The sequence below is a fragment of the Etheostoma spectabile genome, chromosome 12 (assembly GCF_008692095.1).
Source record: "Etheostoma spectabile isolate EspeVRDwgs_2016 chromosome 12, UIUC_Espe_1.0, whole genome shotgun sequence".
In the NCBI taxonomy this organism is placed as follows: Eukaryota; Metazoa; Chordata; class Actinopteri; order Perciformes; family Percidae; genus Etheostoma; species Etheostoma spectabile.
The window spans coordinates 16,615,984-16,628,915 of NC_045744.1; the positions used below are offsets into that span (position 1 = coordinate 16,615,984).

Sequence of the window (12,932 nt, forward strand, 5' to 3'; positions counted from 1 at the left end):
TCCATCTACAGCAGTTTAATGCAACATACACATTAATGCATGAGTAGCCTAATGTTCATCCAAAATCATATATTAACACAGCCTTTTGATACTTTAAGTACAATTGGATTGGAGGTGGTAATAAACTTGTTTAGCCACAAGGAGGGGAGAGAGAGACAGAGAGAGAGAGAGAGAGAGAGAGAGAGAGTTTGTAAACAGACTTTCTAAGGGCAAGGGCAAATATGAAAAGGGTGCACCTCATCCGTGTACACATACATGAAGTGGAGAAAGGAAGTGCTGAAAGATCCTTTTAATGTTACATTTGGGTACAAATAGAGAACAATCTTATTTAAATTAAGTAAAAAATTCAAATTAAGAGAAGACACAACCAACACTTCAGCAAATGTGTCCTTTATCACCTAATGCAGTGTTTCTCAAATGGGGGTATGTGTACTCCTAGGAGAAGTTTAGAGTACTGCAGTGATACATAATTTAAAAAAATGCAATGTAAAAAATATCAGTCATACATAATTCCTTAAATAACGTATACAGCAATAATAAATTAATTTAGTCATGGATTTTAAATGTTTTAAATGTAGCATTTTAGTTATAATGTTGTTGTTGTAATTCAGACACTGATGGCATACGCTGTATTGTGCCTCTTTATTTGGCCATTGTTTTTCAACCAAAAATGTTTTGCACTAATCAAGGAGTACTTGTCTATACTGTACATTCATTATTTTTTCTTTCTTATCCCTTTCATTCCCTTCACGTTGGATTTATCATCGGCCCCATAGGTGGGTGTGACCCCCAGGTTGGATAACACTGATCTATACTACGCTAGGGGGGGTTAGTTGCTTTAAATGTGATGCAGATACAGATCATAGTTTTCAGGGATGGGACAAATTAGCCCAAACTGTATTTATTAGCTTCTTTCAGCAACAGCTTCCTCCCAAACATGTTCTTCTACATATAATTTATTTAAATTGGACAAGCTCTTTTACCTAAAACCGACCACCATGGAGACACGTCTCACGCACATGCAAACATATGTTCTCACACATGCATGAGTCACAAGCAAGCATCCACACACATGAACTCTACGTTATGAATGTCCTGCCTCTATTGCTCATGAGCAAATCTCTCCTCCCACATGCTGAAGTATGTCTCCCCACGCAGAGAATCCCCATGCATCAAAGCCTGTGCTTCCTCCTCAATCCAAAACATTTAGCTGAGGGGCATTCTTCATTGTCTGCAAAGCTCTGCATATTGTCCTCATAATCAAATAAACACAGCTGCCAATAGCTCTTGGATTGCCACATGAGACACCCCATATATGGAGCAAAGGCAGCAGAAACGCTCATGCTCACATCCAAAACAGACCTCTCTATTTAATATGCTCAAGCTACTGGATGGCCAGAATCAAGTTGGCATCAGAGTAGAGTTGATGGAAAACAGCTTTGCGACGAAGTAGACTATGATAAATTAATTTTTCCTCTTTATTAATCCCCAGTGGGGAAATTGTAGTTATGTGAATGAAGCTGGCAGTGTGTGTGTGTGTGTGTGTGTGGTGTGTGTGTGTGTGTGTGTGTGTGTGTGTGTGTGTGTGTGTGTGTGTGTGTGTGTGTGTGGTGTGTGTGTGTGTAAATAAAAATAGTATTTACGTGCATGTCATAAACTTTGACAAGCCTGACAGACACATAGCATGCGTGGGAGATAATATACCATTGTAAACAAGGAAACATTACATGCTTACAGCTAGACTGATATTGAGTGTGAGTGTCTTCACCACTCTTGCTGACTCCTGGTTAACTTTACATTAGGAGGAGTCTTTTCTTTCCAAACCGTATGCAAAATTAGAGGAAGAAGGCAGGGCCAAGCCTCCCCTCTGCTCAAACTACAGAAAAACATCACACCATCAGCCTTCCCTCTTTCTGTACATGGACCACCCTCTACTGTTCTCCTAGTGGACGGTGTTTGCTTGTGCCATAGCTGTATGCAGGCCTTCATTCTCAATGACAGCAAAGACAGAAGGAGACTGAGGGTGAGAGAGGGAGAATGGAGAGCATGAACCTGCATAGGAAACACAACTGAGACACCAAGCTGGGTTTTACCTGCACCTCCTGGACCGCTGACTGAACTCACAGATACAGGTAAGATTCATAAAATTAACATTTGTATGTTTTATTCTTTAGAAAACTGCTGAAACAATTGGATTTTTCAAGTCATCCAAATGCGTAAAAGATTTCAATTTACTGATAAGATTAAAGTTAATATAGAACAATGCAAGTTTATGTGAAAGGAGGTTCCTCTAGACATCCATGACTCTTAATGAAGAACTGGGGAGTGACACTAAAATGCTAAAATTAATAATAATCCATGACAAAGCCCATGATCATAGTGACCATGAAGTACAGAGCTCATGCAGCATGTGTCCCCTCAGCAGACAGTCCTTATTAGTGGCAACCTCAGAATAACTTGTGGGCTAATTAAATCAGCTGGCCCTGAGCAAATCCCACAATTAAGTTAGACTGAAAAAAACTTTCTGATGTGCAATGCGATGTAAGCTGTATGTTAAAATAAAGTTGCAACTAAATTAGGGGCCACAAATGTGGTTTTCCCAGGGCTTTTTGAGGGTTTTTATCTTTTAATTAGGGATAACAGTCAGAGCTCAGTGGTACCACTTTGAGTCAGTGGGCCGATTTGCAGTATCCTTATGTTCCTCTTGGCTAGGAAAAATCATCCACCGCAAAGTTTGACCTGTCTGGTTGCAAGGACTGCATTAATATAGATGAGGTTGCTACATTTGGTCTGGTCTAGCTCTGAGCGAGAAGTAGGAGAATATAAAAAAATTTCAAGTCAACACAAAAACACGGCTGCTGCGGCTGACTTGATGAAGACCAGGCAGGGTGTGAACGACAGAGAGAAACCTGGTGGTAAACACTGCCGATGAGATTCCCAGCCCTGGCTGAGGAGCCTCTGTGTAAATACTGTCACTCCTGTCAGGCCGGAGCCTGTGAGATTCATACTGTGGGGTTGGAGACATGCAGACAAGCCAATTGCTGAGCATGAGCTATTGAATGGGATGACCAGTGATTACGAAAAGACAAGAAAAAGTACTCAACTGGTATTAATAACTAACTGACAGTGCCAATTTGTTTCTGAGTTCTGGCACATGGCTTTTTCCAAGTGCCTTTCCCTTTGCCCTCAGATGGTTTATAATCTATGACAAAACAAACTGCAGCTTGTTCCATATGTTATAGCTGCTCAACTTTGAAGCTTTTTGATATTAATGTTGGCTCAGGCACTTCCTTTCTGTCAATAAGTCGTGCTTTACACAAAAACTTGATGTTATATATTTCCCTTGAGGCATGTTTTTCCTTAGGCAATGATAAATGGGTACTATGTTGCCACAGCAGCAGTTTGAGCTTAGGTAATGCTCTGGGATCTGTCCCATTAGCTGTGGTCAGGACTCTTCAGTGCAAATAAACATCCAGAGGAGACCACAGAAATGATTCAAAGCCCCTGCTGTCTCTGTCCTGGACTTTTTTTTCCTTCAAACCCTCAGCACATTTGTTTTGATGAGCCCCGATATGAAGTGGGTCATATTGTGTGCCTGTCAGAGGTGTTAGATGAAGGTTGCTTAACCTCCTTGGACATGTATCCAACCAGACTGCCTTCTGGTTGGATATGGCCCTAAATCAGCCTGAAGTTGGCTAACCATAAGCTCCACTTCCAGAGCCAAGCCTCACTATGGAATATGAAAGGGGGCTCTTTCACTTAGCATGCATTTTTGAACATCACCCTTCCCTGCTCCATTCATTGTCCTGTCAAAACCAATGAGATTAAAGCACAAGCTTTCCTTCCAAAAATAGACTCCAGAAAACATTACTCATAAATCAGGGATTCCTGCTCCCCCTGCTGCTCCTTAAACATCAATTTATTTTTATTCCTTACCAAATTCAAATGTATGTTTGTACCAGCCAGGCAGAAATGGCAGAAGTTAAAATGAGTCAGTGAGGCCCATGATAACCACTTGCTGACTTGTAGGATTTTGCTTGATACACTATTTATTGATATACTTTATGAACCCTGGCAGAAAATGACACAACTTTAAAGTGATATATTCATGTTATCCGTTGCCAAAATAACTCAATTTTCTACCAAAACTATTTTAATTTTCAGTTAAATTCTGTTTTTGAGATGCATTACAATTTTCTACAGTGCAGGTACACTGAAAGGCTATAGGGGAGGTTCATAGAAGGACTGAGCCAGGAGATCTACAGAAATATGAAAAACAGATCCCAGCACTTGCCCACACCCAGACACCTGATACAGATGTGGTAGGGCCGTAATGAAAGAGAGCCCATGAGGGAATGCATTGAAAATTCAAGTAACGATAACAGATTTTCGGTGGGTGGGTGACACTGCTCTTACTCTACCACAAACGTACCAGATGGCACATCTTGCCGTAAGACTGTCTGCAGTAGTCGATATGTGAAACCAGCCGTGTCTTTGCCTCAGTCTGCTAGTTTTCACTTCACTACATTTTAATGCTAACTTACTTCATAATTAAGCAAGACTCTCATGTTAAGTCTTGACTGGAAGCTGTTTTGTGTTTCATGCCAATGTGATTATAGGGGATTAGAAGATAAAAGAAAACATCTGGTAGGAAATTGTACAGAAGTACAAAATTAGACAGAAAAAGGAAACTTCATTGAAAATACTACTAAATTAAAGAATACGTCAGGGAATATACTACATGAATTCATCATTTATTCATCATTCATCATTCATGTAGCCAAAGCTTGACATAGCGTAATCCTCTGTGCCATACCCCCTACTGTTGTCCAAAAACTATACTAAAAACTCAACAAGCTACACCGTTGAACTGCTTGACATTTCCCTTTGTTATGATGAACATAGAACTGCAGTTTATTCTAGGGCTGTCAATACTCCCAATCCACCAAATGCACACTAATCTGTGGCTGACAGTAGTCCTCAACAAATACACAATTTGCTTCTCTTTGAGTAACATTTGCTGCAGTGCTTAGCTGTTTTAGGAAGATGTTGCTTTAGCTAAATTATAACATTAGCATGCTAACATGCTCACATAGCAATGTTAACATGCTGTAAGAACAATGTTTTCCATGTTGACATCATAGTTTTGCATATTTTCATGTTAACACTTGAACAGATGAATAGCATTAGGAAGATTTTGACCTGATGATGGCACTAGATAAAAGGTCAGGGGATCACAGTTCACTCTAAGAGGGACATGAATGTGTGTACCAAATGTAATGGCAATATACCCAGGTGCTGACATATTTCCCGCCAAAGTGATGGACCGACTGGCCCACTGACGGACATTGTCATACTGCTAGGATTGTAAAAAAATGAAACTATAATTTGTGTTTTAATGATTCACGTCTTCAGTAGAAACCAATTGCGTTTGGGCTGATTGCCAAAGACAGGAGAAGTTGGAAAATATTGAGAAATGGACTAAAACATTGTTGATTTTGGTCTTTTTATGGGATTTATGGGATCTCCACATCTCTTTCCTTTTTGTAGATCTTTAGCTTGTTTGGTGATAAAGAGAAGAGGAACAATGGGACCTAAAACATGGAGCGTATTTATTCTGTTTGGTCTGTCTTTCTGGGGCAACAGCCAAGCCTTCAAAAAGAACCCCATCCTCTCCCGGATACGAAGGGCTCCAGAGTCCAATGGAGAAAGCAAGAAGTGCTCTTACACCTTTTTGGTTCCTGAACAGAAGATCACAGGACCCATCTGTGCTGCCCGGGGTTATTCAACCGACAAGGACCGAGTGACACGCCTGGATGTGGCTGCGGTGCGCGACCTCCTGTCAAAGCAGCGTAGGGAGATGGAAACTTTGAAGCTGGTGGTGGATGTGGATGGCAACTTGGTGAATGAAATGAAGCTGTTGAGGAAAGAAAGCAGGAACATGAACTCCAGAGTAACCCAGCTGTACATGCAGCTGCTGCACGAGATCATCAGGAAGAGGGACAACTCACTGGAGCTGGCGCAGCTGGAGACAGGCATCCTCAACGCCACCACAGAGTCACTGCGCTTGGGATCCAGGTACAGGGAACTCGAGGCCAAATACGCAGCTCTATCTGCAGTAGTGAACAACCAGTCCGTGCTGATTGGAGCACTGGAGGAGCGTTGTATGCACGTGTACAGCCGCAGGCATGACCAGTCACCCTTGGGACCTCCACTTGTGCAGGTGGTGCCTGAGAACATTCCTGTTAATGTGCCACGATTCACCAATGAGATCCAGAGGGACAACACCCAAGGCTTTGCCCGAGAAAGGGGCTCGCGTTCTGGGCCATTTCCCACAAGTGGCACCCTGGAAGTTCAGAAACCTCCAAATAGAAACTTCAGTGCTGAAGGTAAGTGAGAGAGTGAGTGAGTGAGTGAGTGAGTGAGTGAGGGATCCATTCATTCTTCCATCTATCCATCCATCCGATAATTTATTAATTGATTCAGGAAATCCAAAACAATTAAATCATCATAAAATGTAGAACAGTCATGACTTTGCCTGCCAACCGTAACAAAATAATAATCACTGAGTTGGAATACAGCTGCAGGTGGGCCAGTGGCCTCATTTTGAAAGGTTAAAGATTTGCGAACTCAGCTGGATCTCTGCTCCCTGCTCAACAGAAAGAACACAAACCGGGATGGAAATAAAAAGTCTGTAACGTCTTGATTGAGGCAGGGGACCTAAAGCAAAACAAAGAAACCTAACCAGTGCGATTTTGCTCATCAACAGAGTTCCTGACATTTAGATTGCCCTCGTCCAAGAATAATAAAGTGTGTTGGATTTCAGTGAAGCTGTATATGATAATGATCCCTTACAAGATTGTTCCATTGCATGTGAGACGTATACAAAACCCAGGCTGGAATGATAGGCTCCGGGAAACCACAAAGTAGAATGAAGGGACTGTGCCTTTACATTATTATTATTAGTTTATTAGCCGGGAGAGGGGAAAAAGGCAGACTTTTTTATATATGTTTAACCATATAAATTGTTTATGCACTCTAGCTGGGCTAGCCGGAGGGGTGTCACAGCTACACTTAAACATTTTCCCAATCTATTTCCTGTAATTGAAAAATCTATTTTGATGCTCCAACATCTTAGTAATTGAGATTGTTGGTGGGAGTTATTACCTTAAGAAAGAGGGGGGTGTTTTACAACTATTTAGCTGTTACACACTTTGTCACACACTTGTTTTCTTACCACCTGCCTTCCTGTCTTGATTTACTTTCTTTCAGGCCCGTTCAGAGATTGTCTCGAAGCGCAGGAAGCTGGCCATAGCACCAGCGGCATGTACCTGATCAGACCAGATGAAGCAGAGAGGCCTGTTCAGGCCTGGTGTGAACAGGATATAGACAACGGGGGCTGGACTGTTATCCAGAGCAGGCGAGATGGATCCGTTAACTTCTTCAGGAACTGGGATAACTACAAGGTGATGACACATGACACTTCCGCTGCCCTGTCTGTCTTATTTTTCTCTCTCCTCTTCTGAGCCAGCCTGAATATTTCAGTCATCCAGAGACAACAGGGGTGCCGTTATATGACCCATCTAGAGGCACCATCTGGGGTTTTTGGGACTATTCCCTGGGTAAAAATCCTTGTGTTTTCACTTACTGTAAAATATAACACCTCCTCAGCAGCACTATTCGTCCGAGGTCATTTGGTTTGAGATTCCCATCATGAAACATTAGATGGCCCGCTAGGAAGGTATGTTCCACAGCTCAATCTGCAGGAATTTCTTTCCAAAACCACTACTTCTATGGTGCCTTCCTGGATGGATGGCTGGTTGGCTTACTACACCACACCGTAGAGACCCTCTCATCAGAGCTCTGTGAGAATGCAAAGGAGTACATTGCTGCTGGCAGCCTCGTCGATCCACTGTTCCATTTAGCCCGGCCAGGCTTGTGCACGTGTAACTGGAAGCTAAATTGCTCTCTTTAACGTTGATTTGCCTCTGTGCTCTCACACAAAGCTATCACATTTATACACATAGAGCACAAGAGAGGAGGCCCCTGGACTGAAACCCTGCATCATTCATCATCTGCTGGCTCACCCAGCTAATCCACAATCGCAAACCTCAACCTTCTCTACCAAGTGAAGTGTTCTGGAGATACATGGCCAGACGTAGATTCCTCGTGGTTAGTCAAAACAAGCGCCAAGGCCAGTTTCGCCATTAGCCATGTTCCAAGAGCTCTGTGGGGTTTAAGCGACGGACCAGAATTCTGAGGATGGATGCTTATTTTCCCGCATAAATCCTACAACATGTCTTACTTAGAAATGTCAAAGATAAGCTGGCATTCCTTTGCCACAGCTTTTGTCTTTTGACATTTTGTAGTTATCTACAGAACCACAACCAGAACGTCATCAAAAAGAAAATTCTCATTTGTTCTGTACCAATCCCAAACCCTCATCCACAAAGGGGGTTTCATGTTCCCAAACAGTTCTCATGTTTCTAAACTCCTCAGGCGACCACATAAAAAAAATGATGCTCATTATTTTCTGTAATCTTCCTGTAACCTTCCTTTTAATCTTCCTTTGACTCAGAGCGGCTTTGGCAACATAGACGGGGAATACTGGCTCGGTCTGGAAGGCATCTACAACCTGGGGAGGCAGGGGGACTACAAGCTGCTTGTGGAGCTGGAGGACTGGATGAACAAGAAGGTCTACGCTCAGTACAGCAGCTTCCATCTAGAGCCTGAGAGCGAGGGTTACCGTCTGCGTCTTGGCACCTACCAGGGCAACGCCGGGGACTCTCTAAGCAGCCACAACGGAAAACAGTTCACCACTCTGGATCGAGACAAGGATGCATTCTCAGGTAGAGGAACATGGCGTCCCTTTGTACTCTTGTAGCATGTAGTCTCCTTTGAACTGCATAATGATGTTTTATTGAAACTTCAAGCCTCTCTTTAAATGGTGTGATGTTGAGGTTTTACCTGTGATCTGAGTGGATATTGAGCTTTAAAGTTTTCACATCCCATTAGCAAAACAGCCATCCAGTAAAGTTCACTGTTACAAATTGAATGTACAATTTACAGTGACTTACTGGCAACAATTGGCCAGCAAGCTACTGTGAATTCTTTTTACAGTAAAGGTACCATACTTTCATTTACAGTATTTTATGTATTAATTGTAAAATGCAAAACATTAAACGCAACATAAGATAAAAAAAGTAAAAATACAGAAGTTCACTATTTACAGTACCATGGACAGCTATATTGTGATTACAGTAATGCTTTAAATACTGTGATTTCAACTGTAACACTTAGACTACTATGATTTTGTCATGTCAACAAGGTTTTAATGTCAACTTTACAGCCTTCTACTGTAAAAATCATATACAGTAGTGTTACTTTGAAATCTAAAGTAAATAACTGTAGATGTCACAGACATTATTTGCAGTGTTCTATGTATTGGTCTCAAATCAGACACCATCAAGGTATTCCAATAAAAAAAAAAATCCTAACACCTTCTTGAAATGAAATTGTGTTTGCTTCCAGTGGGTCTAACTTGAAAGGCAAAACAAAAAGTAATGCATAACATGTAGATGTTGTAAATGTACTTGAATAATTTTCTCTGTGGAAAACACACTTCCTCAGAGAGCTAACAATCACCTCTCTCGTTTCCCCACAACAGGCAACTGTGCCCATTTCCATAAAGGAGGCTGGTGGTACAACGCTTGCGGCCAAGCCAATCTTAACGGTGTCTGGTACATCGGAGGCGTCTACCGTAGCAAATTCCAAGATGGGATGTTCTGGGCCGACTATGGCGGAGGCTTCTATTCTATGAAGTCTGTACGTATGCTGATCAGGCCCATAGACTGAGGAGATACTGTAAGCCAGGCTGGTCCAGGGGCAGCTATGGAGGCCAGGGCAAACTTGAAATGTGACTATGTCATCAGCAACCGGTTGATCCTTGATAAAAGAACTACACCAATGAAGTTTACCAACTATCAGTAGTGACTTGAACTGCCTCCTGTAACAGACATGGACTCTGCGTGAACCTTGTTCTCTTTATATGATAATGTGATGCACACATAGAGGGATTTAGGGAACAGGACTTTTTAAAGCCGTACAGCTCTTTTACCAACCTAATACACATTTTAGTAAAGGGAAATTAAGAATTTTTCAGCTAAATAATGCAAGACAAGGCGCCCCCATCCTAACAGAACTTTATTGGTAATTAATTTATAAGCTTTTGCATCACAGGATCTAGATGTAGCTCTTCCTACCTGGCCAAGATAAACATGATAGAAACACTCATTCATGTTATTTCACTTGTGCTATAATTGGTGGGAGCTGGAAAACACATTTTGTTTATAACTGTATAAATTTATTTAGACTCTGTATCCACCTTAAGATCTGAAAAAAACCAACACCTCAAGGAGTTAGAGAAAGGAAGGTGGTTTAAATACTGTACGTGTTTTATGTACTTTTGTTTCACAAACAGTTTTGCTTTTTGTCAGTTTTGCTTTTTTCCCCCCTACACTTAAAATGACCTTTATACTGTATGTTAAAGTACTTTGTTCAAGTGCAGATGACCGGAAACGATAATTTATGTGTACAATTAACTTATCATAACATTGAAAAGGGCCAGGTGTCCTGAGGGAACAGTAAATGATCCTACAGCACAAGAAAAAAAAAACTAATTTCCTTCACTGTATAAATGACAATTATTCTCAAAGTGCGCTTGCACGTATGGAAATTGCTGTAATATGTTTTTCTCATTTGGCTGTTGATTACATTTCAGTATGATTCTGAGAAAAACAAGCATTGTTGAGGGAAAAAAAAACGTTTGAATTACGTTGTGTTTTTAGTGGTTTTCAAGCACAAAAAAATATGCCGACCAAGCGTGTTGAGAGTTTTAGGCAATGGACAGACAACGAGAAACACATTGCTGAAAGCCAGACAGGATGAAGAAAGAAAAAGAGAGGAGGGAGGGGAGTGGGATGAACTGGGATGGAATAGGTCCAAATTTCCAAGTTATCCCAACCCCCCTCCCCCTTTTTCCTTTTAAATACAGAGAAATTTACATTCTTTCCACACAAATGTGCTTGAACTGTATGTTTTTTCGTAAAATATCTTTCATTGACAAAGTCACGGGTGCCTGCACTCTGTAATCACCGGAATGGAAGGAAAGCACCATCCTTTTGGGGGAACCATGCCAGAGTAGAGGGGAGCCAAGCTTTTCTTTTTTTTTATTGGTTGGTCTTTGAACAACAGTGTTGCATCCAACAGCCTTTGGTCTCTGAGCCGAAAATAGACCCTCATATATTGAGCTGTTTTTTTTTTTCTTCTTGACCACAATAGCCCTCACACCCATCTTTTTAACAGACTTTTATAAAGCAACAAAACACAAAGCAGGGAGACCAGTCAAACCCAGTTGGACATGGGAACATGTTTATGAACATGTAAATAAAACCAGCGTCCAATAAAAACAACATCATAATGTTAAAATGAAACAGCAAAAAAAGCCGAAACCAATGAGTCACATTACTTGGCAGAAAAAAAATTTCACAACTAGTCAATAAAGAGAGAACATTTAGATGTCACTTCAAAGGATGTTCTTGCTCTTTTGGATTCAAATGAACTCCTTTCATGCACCATGCTGATTTATACTGTTAACCAAGCCCTTATTAGTGCTTGACTTGTTAGTTTTTAGTCATTGTTAAGATTTCATGCACATTCCAAACTTATTGTGTCAGTGTGATCGGAGTCTGAGATTTTTTTGTGGCATTTTTAGGCCTTTATTAGATAGGACAGCTTTAGACATGAAAGGGGAGAGAGAGGGCGAACAACATGCAGCAAAGGGCCGCAGGTCGGAAACAAACCAGTGGCCCCTGCGTCGAGGACCAACCCTGTGCATATGAGCGCCCGCTCTACCAGGTGAGCTAACCAGGCGACTGCACAATGCATATTTTTGTACCCTCTGTCACATTAAAGCATCTAACTTTTATTTGTGAGGGTAATGCTTTCATTAATAGAGTTTGTGCCTTCATACATATAGATTAAAGTTATTTCAAATTTAAAAGAATAATTTGACATTTTGGGAAATACGCTTTTGACTTTTTTTTTCAAAGTTAGATGAGAGGATTGATACCACCCTAATGTTTGTCCAGTAAATGTAACGCCACCAGAAAATTACCGTAGCTTGGCAAAAAACTGAAAGAATAATCTGAGCTCATGCGCACACACTTGGCTTGGAGGAATTGTTTCACATTTTGGGAAATCTACTTATTTTCTTAAAGTAAAATGGGATGTCTTCTCTTATATCTGTATGGTAAATATGGATGTGAAGGTAGAGAGACAGCCGGCAGCTAGCCTACGTTAGGATAAATACTGGAAGCAGACCCAGCTAGCCTGGCTCTGTCCAAAGATACCTCCACCTAAAACTCCCTATTTAACATGTTCTCTCGCTTGATTTATTTGTACAGAAAATAAAATGTAAAAAAGACAAGTTGTGACTTTAAGGGTAGTTACCTGCTGGAACTACAGACCTAGAGTACGTCACTGCGCCCAGTTATTGTTTTCCTAGAAATTGTCTGTTTTTGTAAAGTGTTAACAAATAGATACAGATATAGTGTGTTAATTGGTGAGCTTAAGAATTTATGGTTGGTGGATTTTCTTTTACTCTGGCCAGAGCTGGGCTAGCTGTTTCACCCTATTTTCAGTATTTATGCAAACGAATGCTAACTGCCTGTGGGCTTCACATTTAGCGTACAGACATCAGAGTGACACTGGTCTTTTCATCTCCCTCTCGGGAAGAGAGCAAATAAATGCATTTCACAAAATGTCAAACTATTCCGTTAAGCACAAAAATTAAATCATGTTTGAAAGCTGATAGTTGCGCCCCCTCGACCCATCCCAACCCTCACGGGTGTACACCACAGCTGAAAAGGTTG

General features: G+C 41.2%; 1 protein-coding gene across 1 annotated transcript; it reads left to right on the forward strand.

Annotated features, from left to right (window-relative positions):
* The first annotated feature begins 1,899 nt into the window (after positions 1–1,899).
* On the forward strand, positions 1,900–11,986 carry LOC116699506 (angiopoietin-related protein 1). The gene is made up of 5 exons (XM_032532131.1): positions 1,900–2,132; positions 5,551–6,389; positions 7,273–7,466; positions 8,579–8,849; positions 9,668–11,986. The coding sequence occupies exons 2-5, from the start codon at positions 5,588–5,590 to the stop codon at positions 9,853–9,855; spliced, it is 1,455 nt and encodes a 484-aa protein (XP_032388022.1). The 5' UTR covers positions 1,900–2,132; positions 5,551–5,587; the 3' UTR covers positions 9,856–11,986.
* Positions 11,987–12,932: the final 946 nt, after the last annotated feature.

Bases quoted from the DNA above. Each gene is read 5' to 3' on its own strand.
- LOC116699506 (XM_032532131.1), top strand. From the start codon at position 5,588: ATGGGACCTAAAACATGGAGCGTATTTATTCTGTTTGGTCTGTCTTTC. The intron at 6,390-7,272 runs GTAAGTGAGAGA...ACTTTCTTTCAG, and splicing joins TAGAAACTTCAGTGCTGAAG to GCCCGTTCAGAGATTGTCTC. The intron at 8,850-9,667 runs GTAGAGGAACAT...TCCCCACAACAG, and splicing joins AGACAAGGATGCATTCTCAG to GCAACTGTGCCCATTTCCAT.